The 17,935-nt window shown below is 41.9% G+C and overlaps 1 protein-coding gene across 1 annotated transcript in view; it reads left to right on the top strand.

Moving 5' to 3' along the window:
- Dnah6 (dynein axonemal heavy chain 6) overlaps positions 1-17,935 on the top strand; it is a 397,099-nt gene that overhangs the window by 295,875 nt on the left and 83,289 nt on the right. The window contains exons 51-58 of the mRNA XM_004660533.2: positions 9-244; positions 2,161-2,422; positions 4,221-4,344; positions 4,845-5,041; positions 5,721-5,924; positions 7,246-7,371; positions 14,938-15,102; positions 17,501-17,568. Coding sequence (XP_004660590.1) covers positions 9-244; positions 2,161-2,422; positions 4,221-4,344; positions 4,845-5,041; positions 5,721-5,924; positions 7,246-7,371; positions 14,938-15,102; positions 17,501-17,568 — 1,382 coding nt within the window. The remainder of the gene's footprint in view (positions 1-8; positions 245-2,160; positions 2,423-4,220; positions 4,345-4,844; positions 5,042-5,720; positions 5,925-7,245; positions 7,372-14,937; positions 15,103-17,500; positions 17,569-17,935) is intronic.

The following is a 17,935-nucleotide window of genomic DNA, read 5'->3' as shown; positions in this document are numbered from 1 at the left end:
ATGGTTAGGTCCGTAACGTTGTGCAAGAAGATGAGGCAACAGCAAAAGTGAAAGCTGAGGAGACCCAGGCAATAGCAGACGATGCTCAGAGAGACCTTGAAGAGGCACTGCCAGCCTTGGACGCTGCCAACAAAGCACTGGATTCCTTAGATAAGGCAGATATATCTGAAATCAGAGTTTTTACAAAACCACCAGATCTGGTCATGACTGTCATGGAAGCAATCTCCATTCTCTTAAACGCCAAGTGAGTAATCAGAATCATGTTTACCAAAATAGCTGGTGAGAGTTCTCTAATGTTTGCTTCTTTTCCATATCTTCATAGAAATATGTTTCTTTTCCCTAACCCCTCATTGATTGGATTGGTCATTCAACAAACTGATCCAACAAGCATTTTATTCAACATCTATTTTGCTCTAAACAATAGAATATATAAAACTTTTGTCTATGTGATGCAGGCAGTTTATTGGGGAGATGCAAGGAGGTAGTTTAGGAGCTGATGCTCAGCTAGAGAGTGGGACTATGGGGAGAGCCTGGGGCCAACAATTCTCACAGAATGGATGGAGGTGGACAGAGGGGCAGTGATCGTACCATGAAAGGTCCTGTGTACTATACCTAGCAGCTTACATTTTATCTTGACAAAATGCAGTTTTTAAATTTTCTTTAACAATGCAATCCTTTTTTCAGTAGAAATTATGTTATAATGAACTTTTCTGTGTAAAGCTTATCAGAGCCTGGAATACCCCCACTTCTGCCAGATAGCCTGTTATCCCTCAGGCTGACACCACAGTAGTGCCAGGGCCCCTCTGCAGAGCACAGACAAACATCCCCCCACTCCCTGGAAGAAGGGACAAGGAACTTTTTTAAGGAATATAAAACTATTTATTGACCACTGTTCACCATTATTTACAATAAAGTAAGCAATATATACTGGATAACATTCTGATACTACAAAGTTATTTTCTTGGGTTTTGCTGAATCAGTGACCCAAATACTGAAAAGATTGAACCTCCATGAGGAATGAGTCAGGGTAAAGAAGAAGCATGCAGGTCAGGAACTCATAGAATCAAGTGTTGTGGCAGCAGGCCCTAAACTGCCAACATGTCTAACCATGATCACAGCTCCATGCATTGTCTTAGAAATTCTATGACCTGTGATTTTTTAGTACTGATTTTAGCTTTCAGCATAGGAATGACTTCATAGAAGAACTCTACAAGTCTTGTTTCTTGAACAAACTGGTGTTTGTCTAGTTTCCCTGATTGAATGAGGAGTTGGTTAGTGACAAAATGTTGCAAATATACTATTGAATTTACATGAGGGTATAGGTAAAAATTATGCTGTGGCTGCCTTTTAAATTATCTAACCTAGTGGGGGAGGGAATTACCATGGGATTTTTTTTAATCATGGAAAATGCTAATAAAAAATTAAAAAAAAATTATCCAACCTAAACTATCCAATTAACTACAGAATAACCTAATTTCAACAGGTCATGGCTTCAGGAAAAGTTTCAATTTAATCTGAAGTGATTGCTTAGGAATTCTCAGAATAATAGTTTATTATCCATGTTTTGGGGGGGGATTGGCAGGGAGAATATTAAATACAAAACTACTTATAGTAAGTTATGCATACACACACACACACACACACAAAATACAGAATAGTCCTTCTTCATACCAGTTAGAAATGAGTTCTGACTGGAAAATTTCCTCCAACATTTTTTTTAAAAAGCTATTTTCCTATATAGGGAAAATATACCATGGTATCAAATATTCTAAGGAATGTGTGGACAGATGTTCATGGTAGATCGATGGATAAACAAGAGATATGAAATGAAGGTAGAAGTCAAATTCTGAGGTTCCCTGGCAAAGCTGAGGCATAGGAGATAATTCATGAATTGTTAGGACATTTTAAATAAAATTTATTGTTTCTAGAATACCATAAAACTCAATTTCATGATTCATTCTCTACAAAATCTAGATTGTTGAGCCTTAATCATGAAGTTACCTTTCTCCTCATGAGTTAATTGTAGTGAACATAAGCACCAATTACTAGGATTAGAGTACAGAGATTAAAACTATCCACCTGTTGAAATAATGTTATAGTGCTCTCATGGAAATGTGCCTTGTGTTCTTCTATGACTTGACTACAATGCCTCTCTTGCAGGCCTGACTGGCCCACAGCTAAGCAGCTTCTTGGTGACTCTAACTTCCTCAGAAGGCTTTTGGAGTATGATAAGGAAAACATAAAGCCTCAGATATTGGCAAAGCTTCAAAAGTATATTAACAACCCAGATTTTGTGCCTGAAAAAGTTGAGAAAGTGTCCAAAGCATGTAAATCCATGTGCATGTGGGTAAGAGCAATGGATCTGTACTCTCGGGTGGTCAAGGAAGTCGAGCCAAAGAGACAGAAACTCCGTGCTGCCCAGGTACATTATCCATCTGGGAATATTTCATAGCTCAAAAGGCCATGAGAATCAATCACTTATACTCTGTGTATAAGGCCACTGTGCCCCTAGGCAAACTTGAAATATAGCTTTTGTTTTAAATGATAGCTGGCAAATCTTTTTTTCCCAGAAATTTCTTCTACAAACAGGTTTCTAGCATTAGAGGAGAATGAATCCATAGGCTATTCATCTCCTTAATATATTCATTGAAAAAGGGAGAAAGAATGTCTCTGTAGTTGATGGTCTGGATTTCCATTTGTAAATACTTCCACACCTGATGGGGGCCTTAGTCATCCATAAGAACAAAGAAGAATGACTCAGTGAGGCAGAGCACCAAAAGAACAGTGGACACTGAGCAAAACTTTTCTATAAACAACTAGATAGCCAGTACATGCTTTAATCGCTGTGGGCTATATGGTCTCTGTTGTAAGTACTCAACTCTATGATTGCCCCTCAGAGGCAGCCAATACATAAACAATGCGTACACAATAAACAGGGCAGGTAACTTTATAATGGCCCAGTAATTCAAATTGCACATAAGTAACATGGCACAAAATGGTTTTCTTTTATTGTGTTTTTGTTATTGTTGTTGTTGTTTCATTTTTTCAAGATAAGGTTTCGTTCTAGTCCAGGCTGACCTAGAATTCACTATGTAGCCTCAAACTCACAGCAGTCCTCCTACCTCTGCCTCCCAAGAGATTAAAGGTATGTACCACCATGCCCAACTATTTTCTCTCTTTTTTTCCTATCATTACAAAATATAAAAATTATTCTCAGAGGCTGGGGATGTGACTTACTAAATAGGCAAGCACATTGCCTAGTGTGCACAAGGCACTAAGTTTGATCCCAAAAACAAAGAAAGAAGTCTTATCCCTCACACACACACAAAAATTTAGCGGACTAAATGTGGACTGTGGGTAATAGTTTACAGAGCACTGATATAGAGAGTAGTGAAGAAAAACTGGTCTTCACCAATGTAGAAATATTCAGTTTATTTCATATAAAAATAATAATTCATCGTGGTCAGTATCACATGTTTCTCTTTTATGATTTTGGGGGCATTCTTTTTATTTTGTTTCTGGTCTTATATTTTATTTTATGTATGTTTTATGTTTAGAGTGTATGTGACACAGTGCCTGGGTATCCCAGGCTGGCCTTGAACTCATTACATAGCCAAGTATGACCTTGAACTTTTTTCTGGTGTGTGTGATATATGTCCATGTGTATGCAGATGCATATACATGGACATGCACACATGCTGATGCCAGAGAACATCAGATGCCCTCCTGCACTGCTCTTCAGCCTTATTTCCTTGAGACAGTCTCTCACTGAATGTGGAACTTGCAGTTTGTAAGTTAGACTGGCTTACTAGTGATCTGCAGAGATCCTCTTGTCCCTACCCCATTCAGCATCGTCAGGGTTGCAGGCATGTGCACAGTAAACAGTCTTATCCACTGAGCCATCTCCCTAGCCCTAATCTTGAACTTCTGATCCTCCTGCCTCTGACTCCTGGGTGCTGGGATTACAAGCATGTGCCACCACACCCAATTGATGTGGTGTTGAGGAATGAACTCAGGGCTTTGTGCTTGCTAGGAAAGCACTTTGCCAACTGAGCTCCATCCCTAGCTCTGGGATTTGTGAGACTGTGTGTATATATTGACTGTATAACATATCAAAGTCCTTTTGGACATGTTAAAGAGATTCTAAACCATTGTTTTAATATTATGAGAAGGCAAATTCAGTCCTCTTTTGTTCCTATTTATTTGCTTGATTTTATTAGGCTGAACTTGATGCTACAATGGCTACCCTGAAAGAAAAGCAAGCATTACTGAAACAAGTGGAAGATCAAATCCAGGCCTTACAGGATGAATATGACAAAAGCGTGAACGAAAAGGAAAGTCTGGGTAAGCAACTCCTCACAAAGTGGGCAGGAAAAGCCTGAATTTCAAAAGTAGGAAGAGTTTCAGGCAGCCGAGTCTCAGCTTTAATCTAAGGTAGGGGGTGTAGTTTTCACTGGCCTTCTATTAGCCTTCTGGTATCAAATGAGAACAGCAGATATTGTATATATTCAACATCCTACATATACAAATGCTTATTGGAGCATTTTACATTGTGATTCAAAACAATACATGAATGTGATCTAGGCAACAAATGCTGCAGTGCCACAGAGGGCACTGTCTGCAGCCTGAGTGAGGAGCTGATGCTTAACAGAGAACTCTGGGCAGGAAGGGCCAAGCTCAGATTCACATCAGAAATGTAAAATGATTATGTGAAGTTTCACACAGATGAACTGATGTTAACTCACTAATAGTGTGAGTTTCACTACAAATGAAATCAAGTGGATCAACTCTTAATTTTAGATAAGTTGTGAATAACATGACCCAATGTTCTTAAAACTGTCTAGCAAAGAACATGGCCCTGACAAAAGCACGCCTGGTACGCGCTGGAAAGCTGACAGCTGCACTGGGAGATGAGCAGGTGCGATGGGAAGAAAGCATACAGAAGTTCGAGGGCGAGATAGCAAACATCATTGGGAATGTGTTCATAGCAGCAGCTTGTGTGGCCTATCATGGGGCTTTCACGGCCCAGTACAGGCAATTGGTGAGTAAGCCTGTGCATTATAAAGATATAAGAAGCAGGTGAACCAGAGGGATGGGGGTGGATTTGTTTTACTGAAGTCAGGTGGAAACTTTCCATTATGGTGATTCACCAGGGCAGAAGCATGTATGTTCTATGACACTCTACCTCTCCCATCAGCCAGTGATGCTCCAGCTTTGGACTTCCCTTAACATGTTTCTCCCTTTACTTCTGCCCCAGAAAGATATTTATCATGCAGATAGTGCAAGAACCTGGCGGAAAGAAAGAAAACAATGAGGCCTCTACTCTCATGTCAGAAGTGGCATGTAAAGTCTGCTAAGATGAAATGTCCTAAAGTGGAGAAACAGCTACAGGGGCCTGGGGGCAGGGCAGGAAGGGGCAAGACATAGAATGTATCTGTGATTCCTAGGGAATATATGTGTATGTATGTGTGCATGTATTGTACCAGGGAACTGAACTGTTGAAATGAATTCCATGGTCATTTTTATAAAATAACTCCCTGAAATATTTTGCCTCCATCCCTGAGTTATAAAACCTGGCACAGGAATCATCCAAACTCCACAGGAGCTTAGGGGTCATCTGGCTCAGTTGTGTTCCTCACTGCGGCAATGGCACCTCCATAATATGCTATGCATGCCCTCTCATTCTGAATGCTTCTGATGTCGGCTGCCTCCCTTTGCAGCTCATAGTGTGCTGGATCGAGAACTGTCAGTTCCTGGATATCCCAATTGACCCTTCCTTCAGTCTCATAAACATTCTTGGAGATCCCTATGAAATACGGCAGTGGAACACAGATGGGCTGCCCCGTGACGTTATGTCAACAGAAAATGGCATTTTGGTTACTCAAGGGAGAAGGTGGCCCTTGATGATTGATCCCCAAGATCAGGTGTGTTTAACAAATGTTTGAGATAAAGAGTGGCTCATTTGCTCTGCATAATACCTACCTGCCTTTTATGAGTTGTAAGGGTGGATTTTAACATACTGCCCAGAGTCCCTCATCTTATGGATGTAAAACCACATGTTGGTTCTGTTTTGTGAAAAGGTAGAAGGGGGTTGGAGAGCTGGCTCAGCAGTTAGGGCACTTGTCTACAAAACCTAATGACCTGGGTTTGATACCCCCCAATACCCATGTGAAGCCAGATGCACAAAGTAATGCATGTGTCTGGAGTTCACTTGCAGTGCCTAAAGGCCCTGGGATGTCCATTCTGTCTGTTCTTTATCTCTCTCTTTCTCTCTCTCTCCCCCCCCCCACCCTTGCAAATAAATAAAGAAACCATTTTTTAAGTTAGAAGGGATATGTTACAATGCTCTCCAAACCTGGAGCTTGACTGGTTTTGTTTGGGAGATTGACCATTAGTTTTCCACATTCTATGAGGACAAAAATTGATAGAAAGGTATTCCCATATTGTCTTCTTTCCTACAAGGTCTGAAAAGTCAGAATGAAGTCAAGTGTATAACAAGCCTGCCTAGATATTACAGACTCCTACTGTCTAGCTTCTTAAATACTAAGCAGAGGTTGGAAAGGGGAGCCACTAGAATTTCAGGGAAGACAAGCAAATAGAAGTACAAGCCCTCACAAGCTAGGTTGGACCACACATCCTAATAGGCCAATTAGACAAGTAATAGAGAATGTAAATTTATGTGATATGGTTATAAGAGGGACAGATAAAGGTGGTCCAGTGACCCTCTTCCAAGTCCATCTTCCAGATCCTGACATGAAGTTCAGTTTTAAACAGAGGGCATAACTAAGCAGTCCTAGTGGAAGTGTGGTCGTTGACCTATCATTGTGTCTATTCCAGTCTTTCTTGCAAGGCTGTCTGACAAGCAGTCGGAACTGTGTGAATTCTCTTTTAGGAGACAAGTTCATCCTCTGGCTGGTACCAGGTCTGCCACCTTTTCATTTTGCTGGCATGAGATTCCTGGGGAAATTCCAGTTTCTTGAGGTGGTCTCATAGCCAAAGCAAGCTTCTCCTTTATTGAGTTTAAAATGTGTTCACTCACTCCAGAATAGCTGCACTAGGTGGCCTTTTTCCTCCATTTGTTTTAATTTGAACAAAGGGGAGAATCACAAACATTTGGGCTTAAAGGTTGTTTTTAGTAGTGGGAGGAATCTTTTGTTTTGTCATTTTTAATGTTCCAAATATATTTCTAGACTGAACAAACTTTCTGAAGCTCATTTATGCTTTTTTTCTATGCTTTCCATACAGGCAAACCGCTGGATAAGGAACAAGGAAAGCAAAAGTGGTTTGAAGATCATTAAGCTGACAGACAACAATTTCTTAAGAACACTTGAAAATTCCATCCGACTTGGTTTACCTGTCTTGCTGGAAGAGGTTTGCTTTTCAACTTCTTCTCTCATGCTGTTAGTTCCCACATGTCAGGTGATAGCTGGAATGCTATACACACACTGCATCTGTACATACTAAGAATGCCAGTCAACCAGTCAGTTCATTTTCCAATGGGTCAAACCAGTTGCTTTGGTCCTTAAACAGTACGTTCTCCTATGAGGAGGAATCCATTGGTCCAACAAGATTTTCACTCCAGTTTTGGTGTTATGAACTTCTGCATTCCAACACTATTAATTCCCAAACTTCAATGTGGACCTTAGAGGTTACAAAATCCTCAGCAGTAACACCAACAGGAGCCATTGTGTACACACACTTCATACACTAGTGATGCAATCAGTAGATGTAAAAATTATTTTCTACTTAGGTATAAGGTCAGAATTAGATTAAGTTATGAATGGGATAGGAATGTTTTGGGGTTGTTGTTTTGTTTTGTTTTGTTGAGACAGGATCTCACGCAAAACAGAGTGAACTTGAACTCACTATTTAGATAAATATGACTTTAAATTTCTGATCTTCTATTTCCTGAGTTCTGGAATAACAGGAAGCTACCACCACACCTGGTCCATGCTACTCTGGAGACCCAACCAGGACTTAGTACATGCTAGACAAGTACTCTATCAACTCACTACATTCCCCAGGCCTCAAAAATGAACTTTTGCTTCAAAGGGGAAAAGGGTCTCTTGAGTCAAGATATTCCAGTTCCTCACAGGTCACTCCAGAAATGGATATTGCTTACATTGTTCACTCATTCCACAAATGAAAATCAATATTAATAGGGCTTCTGGAGCCGGAGAGAAGACCTAGTGGTTAAGGCACTTGCTTGCCTGCAAAGCCTAAGGACCCCTATTCGATTCTCCAAGTACCACATAAGTAAGACACACAAGGTGACACAAGCACATAAGGTCACTCTTACACACAAGGTGGCATATGCCTTTGGAGTTTGATTGCAGTGGCGGAAGGCCCTGGTGCACCAGTTTTCGCTCACACACACATTAAAAAATACAAAAGAACAACAACAAAAAAAAAGAATGTCTGAGCCAGGCATGGTGGCACATAGCTTTAATCCCAGCACTGGAGAGGCAGAGGTAGGAGGATTGCTATGAGTTTGAAGCCACCCTGAGACTATGTAGTGAATTCTAGGTCAGCCTGAGCTAGAGTGACACCCTACCGTGAAAAAACAAACCAAACCAAAAAATAAAAAAAACAAGTAGGGCTTCTATCCTCAGTAACAACTCATCTAGCTGGGAACAAAGAAAAAGACAGAGGAAATGAAGTGGGAGGACTTCTCTAAATAAGCTTTGAAAGACTGCCAGGTGTGGTGCACACTTTTGACCCCAGCACTTGGGAGGTTGAGGTAGGAGAATCACTCTGAGTTTGAGGCCAGCCAGGACTAGAGTGAGAACCTGCCTTGAATAAACAAACACAAAGAACAGCTCTGAAAGACCTGTGTAGGCAGTGACTGCCTAGTATGCATCTATAGGATGGTTCAGTGGGAGCCCAATTTAGGTGAATGGGTGGAGGGGTGAGACAAGGCTGTGACTTCTGTCTGATCTCAGCCATGGAAAGCTCCACCAGAAGGGCTTCACAGGAAGGGAATACTATGTGTGAAAATCATGGGCACAGAGAGATTAGTTATTAACTGTGCTTTATTTCCTGAGTTTACCATTCTGTGTTTTTTTAATTCTTTATTATTTACTTGAGAGATAGACACAAAGTGAGTGAGTATGGCATGCCTGGGCCTCCTGCCACTGCAAACATACTCCAGATGCATGTGCCACTTTATGTATCTGGCTTTTCACGGGTCCTGGGGAATCAAGCCCAGGCCTTTAGGCTTTACAAAAAAAGTGCCTTTAACTACTAAGCTATCTCTCAAGCCCCCCGTTCTACTTTTATAAGAGAATAATAAATGAACAGCTATGATCAGTTCAACTTTACCCAGAAGTTTCTCTGTCTCAGCAGAATGGATTCTCAGGAATGGCATGGACCTGAGGTAGCCAAGCTTCAGCCTTTGCACAGTGATAAGGAAAAGTAGTTAATATATTGGTATTCCCAAACAGTTCCCCAACATGTGGCTAGTGACAGCTACACTCAAGATTTTGTTCTCAGTGCTTGAGCTCATTAATCCCCACTTTAGCTTTACAAGGCAGTGTCTTTTATTATGTCATTTTTACAATGAAGAAACTGAGGCATAACAAGGTTGAAATATCTAAGCAGTTTTGAATGCCTAGAAAGTGCACAGCAAGTTATGGTACTTCCAACTCAATCTATGGAGAGCACAAAAGCCTCAAACTGTGCTATAATGGTCCCCAGGCCATCCCCCGAAGTCACAGGAGAAAGTGAGGTCTCTGGAGTTCGTTGTCACAGTTATGTTAGCCTCGAGCTATATTCTCAAACACAGGTTTACTGTGAAACATAAGTGGTCCTAAGAGACTGTTCTTACACAGAAGTGGACAAAAGCCATCTGTGGTATTCTGCTCTTTAGCAGGAAGGTTTTTAAATTTTTTTTTATCTATTTATAAGCAGAAAGACAGAGAATGAGAATGGGTGTGCCAGGGCCTCTTGTCACTGCAAATGAACTCCACATACATGTTCCACTTTGTGCATCTAGCTTTATGGGTACTGGGGATTAGAACCCTGGCCATCAGGTTTTGCATGCAAGCACCTTTAATCACTGCAGCCATCTTCCCCAGCCTGGCAGGTGGGTTTGACCTGTAGCAAAGCACTCCTGGGAATCCAGGCCCCAGCAAGTGGCAGGACATTCCAGCTGGCCATCCTCTGCTCTCCAGGACATGGGATCAATCGCATCTTACTACTACTAGTTGCTTTCTGCATTGGCCAGGGTGATGCTTTGCCTCCACCCACTCAGGAGTATGAAATCAATCTAGTCTATAGCAGTTTCAGCATTCACTGAAAATACAGAATTTCTAAAAACATGTCTTGAACAAGGGTAAATTTTAATCTCACAAAATCATGTTTTAGGAATTTAGATGTATAGGAGCTGGAAATGGCTGTCAGTAAAGGGCTTGCCATGCAAGCCTGAAGACCTGAGTTTGAATGCTATTGCAGTCAGGTTTGCATTGCTGATAGAAATCACCCAACCAAGAGCAGCTTGTGGGAAAAGGAGGTTTATTTTAGCTGATAGCTCGAGGGGAAGCTCCACAATGGCAGGGGAAAACAATGGCATGAGCAGAGGGTGGACATCACCCTCTGGCCAACATAAGGTGGACAATAGCAACAAGAGAATGTGCCAAACACTGGCAAGGGAAAACTGGCCATAATACCTATAAGCCCGCCCCAAACAATACACTCCCTCCAGGAAGCATTAATTCCCAAATCTCCATCAGCTGGGAACCTAGTATGCCAAACACCTGAGTTTATTGGGGACACCTGAATCAAACCACCACATTCTGCCCCTGGCCCCCATAAACTGATAACTATATGGGATGTAAAATGCAGTGCATTCATCTAACTTTAAAATTCCCCATAGTTTTTATCAGTTCCAATGATGTTCATAAATCTCCATAGCCCAAGATTTTAACTGAGCCATAATACCAAAAAGTAACCTCAAAAAACTCATAGTTGCACGGAATAAACATTCACACTGCAGAAGATGGCATTGAACATAGCAAAGAAACATTCATCCAATACAAGATTTAAAACAACCAAGGCAAACATCAAACTGTAACTCCAACAACTCTAGCCAGTGACAAATCTCCAAGTCTATAATTCTAACCAGCAACAAGTCTCTGGCCTTCTAATTCCACCCCTCCAGCTAGGCTACTCACAGTCCTTGAAAACTTCATCAGGGCCAGCAGCTTTCTTTAGCAACCATCTTGTCCTGGCATCTCCACTGGATCTCCACTGCAATCCATGGTTCATCCTCATGGCCCCATGGGGTCTCCATGCAGGCAACCAGCAAACCTGCTTCACACTGCCCATGGCCATTTCCAAAACACAAGACCGTGTTGCAAACTCAATGACCCTCTCTTTCCTGCATTTCTTATACTCCACAATACCAGGTAGGGTACCAATTTGTTAATTCAGGGGGGAATAAAGCAGACTTTGAAGAACAGGACACTCCTTGAGCACTCAGGTCCCTTCAAAACATTCTTCCTGTTGCCCCAGTGCAGGTCAGCTACCCCAATCTCAAAGGTTGTAATATCTCAATTGCACCTGAATGGGCAACAGTTCACCCAAAGATTTTTCTTTCTGTGCCATATGGTCTCTGCTCACAACAGTTTATTTCTATGCAAAGCAACCCTACACAACTTCCCAGGACATGGGCATAATAGCAAGTTTCCCACACAAACTGCAAGCCCAGTCCAGGCAAAGTTCTTTCTCACCCTCATAAGCCAAACCTCACAGTCCATAGTTCTTACTGCATTCAGGTCTTTCAACTCTGACCAGAATAGTCCATCAAGCTGTACTTACAGCACTGCAAGGCATCTCCTAGGCCAAGGTTTCAAATCCTTCCACATTCCTCTTGAAAATCAGATCCAAAAGGCCAAAGCCACACGGTCAGGTGTCTAGCAGTAATCCCACTACTCTGTACCACTTTGCTGTTGCAGTCAGGTTTGCATTGCTGATAGAAATCACACAACCAAGAACAGCTTGTGGGAAAATGAGGTTTATTTTGGCTTACAGACTCAAGGGGAAGCTCCACAATGGCAGGGAAAATGGTGGCATGAGCAGAGGGTGGACATCACCCCCTGGCCAATATAAGGCAGATAATAGCAACAGGAGAGTGTGCCAAACACTGGCATGGGGAAACTGGCTATAACACCCATAAGACCGCCCCCAACAATACACTCCCTCCAGGAAGCATTAATTCCCAAATCTCCATCAGCTGGGAACCCAGCATTCAGAACACCTAGGTTTATGGGAGACGCCTGAATCAAAGCACCACAAATGGCCAGCACCCATGTGAAATGTCAACTTTAGTGGCATGTACCTGTAATTCAAGCTCTGGGGAGAAAGAGAGGAGAGGGCCCCAGAGCAAGCTGACCAGCTAGACCAGCTGAATTAGCGAGTTCTGGTTAACTTGAAAGACCCTGTCTCAAAACCAAGGAGAATGATTGAGGGGGACACTTACAGTCAACTTCTGGCCTCCACATGTGCACGTACTCCTGCACATACATGTGCCCACACACATACGGACACATATAGACACACACTACATATAATATGCAAAAAAGGTTTTAAAGGCCAGGCGAAGTGGCATATACCTTATATCCAAGCACTCAGGAGGCAGAGGTAGGAGGATCACCGTGAGTTCCAGGCCACCCTGAGACTACATAGTGAATTCCAGGTCAGCCTGGAGAGAAACACTACCTGGAAAAAACAAACAAAAAATGTTTTAAAAGGGCTTACATGTCACAGTGTGAAACAGACTTACTACTATGAATGGCAGTCAAAGTTTGAAAACGCTTAGGCCACAGGATGGCATCTTATACTTGACATAAAGATGTTCCTGTGAGGACTGGAGAGATGGCTTAGTGGTGAAGGCATTTTCCTGTGCTTCCACATAAGCCAGAAGCACAAAGGTGAGGAAAGCACAAAGTTGCACATGCCCACTAGGTGGCGCAAGCATCTAGCGTTATGGCTGAGGCCCTGGCATGCCAATTCTCTCTCTTGCTCTAGTTCTAGATGTCTCTTAAAAAATAAATAAATAAAAGATGTTCCTATGAGATCTGTAGGCAATGTTTGCATATCTGCTTTTTAACCAACAATCATACTGACTTTGAGGAAGACAGAATATAAATGTCAGGCACAGTAATGGAGAGGGAGGCCCACAACCTTTTCCAGCAAAGAACCAGATAGTAAACATTGTAGGTCTTGCAGTCTTCCCATGTTCTTATGCATACTCCTCTCTGTTTTTCTTTGGGCTTTCAGGGGGAGGGGGTGATCATGTGTCATTCATTCAAAATGGTTAAAAAAATTCTCAGCCACAGGGACCAAAATTGGCCTGGGGGTGTAGTTTGCCAACCTCTGATTAAAAATAATCATAAAATGATCAGACTTCAACTTGTCTGGGGATGGCTAAGGGGTAACCTTGTAACGGGGGGGGGGGGAGGTGGGATTGGGATTCTTGGGTGCTTTCTGGAACCCCACACCTGAGTTCATATCTGCAAATGAACCAAACTTGGCAATTCCAGATTCAAGAAAATGATTTTTAAAATACCACATGTTATTCAGTTTAGAAAGATGTGAGGAAGGGAGAAACTCAGGGGGTTAGGAAGGAAAGGAAAAGTGGAGAGAAGAGAGGTACACCACGTGGAGCCCAAAAGCCCATGTAGGCCACATGTAGCCTAGGAGCTCACATAAAGGATAATGGATCTTAGAGAAAAAAAAAAAAAAAACATAAAAAATGATTTTAAAAACATGTGTTTCCAAAATGATTTAAAGTGAAGACAGTAATAAAATAAAAAATGTCTCTTCCGGGCTGGAGAGATGGCTTAGGGGTTAAGTGCTTGCCTGTGAAGCCTAAGGACCCCGGTGTGAGGCTGGTTCCCCAGGTCCGACGTTAGCCAGATGCACAAGGGGGCGCATGTGTCTGGAGTTCGTTTGCAGAGGCTGGAAGCCCTGGCGCGGCCATTCTCTCTCTCCCTCTGTCTTTCTCTCTGTGTCTGTCGCTCTCAAATAAATAAATAAATAAATTTTTTTAAAAAGTGTTTCTTCCCACCCCAGCCAGGGTGGGAGAGATATCTTACCCATCTAAAGACCCAAAAAATCCAGTTCCAGAGAGAAGGGAAAATGCCTGACTTTCTCCATGAGTCCAGGAGAGATATACTTTAGAATTTGTGCCACAACACCTAGACACACCTACACCAGGTGTCCCAGCCCATTGGCCTGGGCTTAGAGGAGAAATACACTGGGCAATGTGCATGCTCAAGAGAGATCTAATTGGATGAAATGGGAAAACACCAATTTCCTTGACTGACACAGAGGAGCAAGGCCACTTGGAATAGATGTGGCAAGGGTCTGATGTCTTATGATCTCTCCCTTTAAGGTACATCCTGATCTTGTCTAACTTAACTGCCTATTATGGAGCCCCCACACCCTGCAGTGACTTCATACACCCTCTTTCTCTTAGCTTATTTCTCATGGGGTGAATAGTGTTTAAGATTAGTTCAAATCAATATACCACCTTTATGTGCTTTTATTTCCTAATACAATTGATCAAATAATCACCAGAACATTTATCAATATATAGCCAATACAAAAAAAAAAGTTATTCAAAGTTTGAGGCCTTTAAGGAATTTCGACAAGTTGATGTCATCCATTTTTTAAATATTTACTTATTTATTTATTTATTTGCAAGCAAAGAGAGAAAGAGAGAAAGAGACAGAGACAATGGACACTTCAGGGGCTCTAGCCACTCCAAATGAACTCCAGGTGCAGGTGCCACCTTGTGCATCTGGCTTTATGTGGGTACTGGGGAATTGAACCTGGGTCTGGCTTTGCTGGCAAGCACCTTAACCACTAAGCCATTTCTTCAACTCAATGCCATCCATTTAACTCATCATGTTTTTCACTGTTTCCATTTTTAAGCTCAAAGAAACTTTGGATCCAGCCTTGGAACCCATCCTTCTGAAACAGACTTTCATCAGTGGTGGACGGCTACTCATTCGCCTTGGAGACTCAGACATAGATTATGACAAAAGTTTCAAGTTCTATATGACAACCAAACTGCCAAATCCCCACTATCTGCCTGAGGTAGGGCTGCTGTCTGGAACTCGTCCTACTATTACATATAAAAGGTTCCAACTGGGCGTCCCACATACAGGGACCAGCTAATAGCTCTTTTCCCTATTTCTCTCCCCCATCCCTACCACATCCCTTCCTTCCCTGAGACTCAAGTCCTCACCAATTAGTTCCCAGGTCAATGCCCTGCCCCATGGCACTGTGTAAATGGCCATGTCCTACAAGCTCAAATAATATGCTTAACTATTGGAAAACTCTGGTCTTCAGTTAAGAACAAGGGCTCTTGTTAGAAAAAGATGGAAACATGTAAGAATATCTACAACAGAGGAATTAGACTTTATTGAAGGAAAATCTAGTTGGAGAGGGACATTTCACATCTCAGCAGCAGAAACCCTGAAAGTGCAAGGTGCCTGTCTATTACTGGGGGGGGGGGGAGGTATATTCAAGGAGAGAGGGAAGGAAGAAGCATTAGCAAGTGTGAAGGAAGCAAACTTCTTTATCTCCAGGTATCAGGCTCCCCTGTGGTTATCGAAATAGCAGGGGGCAGTCTCCTCACAGATTTCTTGGTGGCCAGTAGAAAATGATAATATGTTGAATTCCTCAGAGCACCAATAGAGAGATTTGCTAGCTCCTTCAGTCTTTGTCTTTATTTTTTGCTATTGAATAAATAATTCAAGTGATATCAGAATATTGTTAGTGTAATAATAATTTTCCATAAAAACATAAAAACATGATGATAAAATGAGATATATAAAGCTCTTTATTGTTATGGTAAGGACCCCCGGGAAAACCACAAGTAGTTGGAAAGCAATCTTTATTAGCGGGTGGTGACTACATCCAGGACTTGGGAGCCTGAGTGCAATACCAGGCTGTACTTCAGGGCTCCTTTCATAGAAGTCCATACAATTGCACATCATAGGTTTACAGTTCAGAAGTTCAGTAATCATAATCTTACAAAACAAAGAGTTAATTTTAGTTAATCTTAGAAAAAACAGAAACTTTTCCAGAAACTCCTCTCCCCGCATTTTCCCTCTCCTACAACTGCAAGCAAGCAGCAATTAATGAAAAAGTTAAAAATTGTGCTTAGCAATAGTGAGAAAAATATCTTGTCTCTTGGTGACCCATTGTGTTAAAGCAGGCCAAACAAAGTTCAAATGGAAATGAGACCAGATCCTAAGGTACCAGCTAAACTGAACTTCCTTGTATAAATTCACAATATGGAGTCACTTATGTCCTCCAGCTTAGGCCCTTGTCACATTATGTAACTAACAATAGCTTTTTAACAAAGAAGCTATATACAAGCTATGGTAGCTAACTGCTTTCATTTTCTTGTGTAGTTCTCACCACTGCCCAATGACTTGATGATGATGATATCAGTTTTTTTTTAATGGGTACACAGGGATTCCAGCCACTGCAAACAAACTCCAGACATATGCACCACCTTGTGCACCTGGCTTACATGGGCCCTAGGGAATTGAACCTGAGTCCTCTGGCTTTGAAGGCAAGCCCCTTAACCACTAAGCCATCTCACCAGCCCTATTTTAGTTTTTGGGGGGGCTTAGGGAGGGTTTTTTTTTGTTTTTTGTTTGTTTGTTTGTTTTGGTTTGGTTTGGCTTTTCGAGGTAGGGTCTCACTCTGGCCCAGGCTGACCTGTAATTAACTATATACTCTCGGGATGGCCTTGAACTCACAGCAATCTTCCTATCTCTGCCCCACCCCCTACCGGGTGCTGGGATTAAAGGTGTGTGCCACCATACCCAGCTTCTATTTCAGTTTTTAAACGTAAAGAAGTAAAGCACAACACAGATGAATGGCTTGCCCAACATCATGTGTCCACTAAAAAGTACAGCTGGAGTTTTTACCCAAGTTATTGATTCTAACATATTGCTTTTAACCCTTTTCTCACTCACCTTTCCTTAAAACTATCATGTAGGAATCTATAACTATGGGGCCTGAAGAACAATTTCCACTCAAACTAGCAGAGAAAATCATATTTAAATTTTGAAAGCCACATAGTACTTCGAGTGTGGGGGATGGGTGAGTCAAGATGCGTAGGTGTCTCTTCCTGTGTGACATGAGCCAGATTCCAATAAAGAAAACACTTCCAGGCTGGAGAGATGGCTTAGCGGTTAAGCGCTTGCCTGTGAAGCCTAAGGACCCCGGTTCAAGGCTCGGTTCCCCAGGTCCCACGTTAGCCAGATGCACAAGGGGGCGCATGCGTCTGGAGTTCGTTTGCAGAGGCTGGAAGCCCTGGCACGCCCATTCTCTCTCTCTCCCTCTATCTGTCTTTCTCTCTGTGTCTGTCGCTCTCAAATAAATAAATAATTTTAAAAAAAAGAAAAAAAAAAAGAAAACACTTCCTCTTCTACTAGCCCACAGGAGCATTTATGTACTCATGCTTCCCTTCCAGGTGTGCATTAAAGTCACCATCATCAATTTCACTGTGACTAAATCAGGCCTGGAGGATCAGTTGCTAAGGTAAAAGGATAAAAGCAGGATATCGTCTCAGAAATGTGTCATTAGGCAGCTTTGGTGTGAAAATCACAGTGTGTTGTTAGTTACACAAAGATCGCTACATCATGAGTGACATCCCTTACACAACACTGTCATACATGCAATCCATCATTGACTGAATTTTCATTATGCAATACATGACTATTTAAACATATATTCACACACATATGTATACATGAATATTTGTATGTTCTAGTTTAAAGGAAAATATCATTTGAACCCATGTTCAGAAAATGCCTACCTTACATTCCAGTCAATATCATCCTGACTAGTGCTTGCTAACACTGATGAACTAAGATATATTCTGGCTTCTTCTAGGAATTATTCTGCC

The sequence above is a fragment of the Jaculus jaculus genome, chromosome 6, assembly GCF_020740685.1.
Source record: "Jaculus jaculus isolate mJacJac1 chromosome 6, mJacJac1.mat.Y.cur, whole genome shotgun sequence".
In the NCBI taxonomy this organism is placed as follows: Eukaryota; Metazoa; Chordata; class Mammalia; order Rodentia; family Dipodidae; genus Jaculus; species Jaculus jaculus.
Note: the sequence above shows the minus strand (reverse complement) of the source record. Positions and strands in the feature narration are given on the sequence as shown.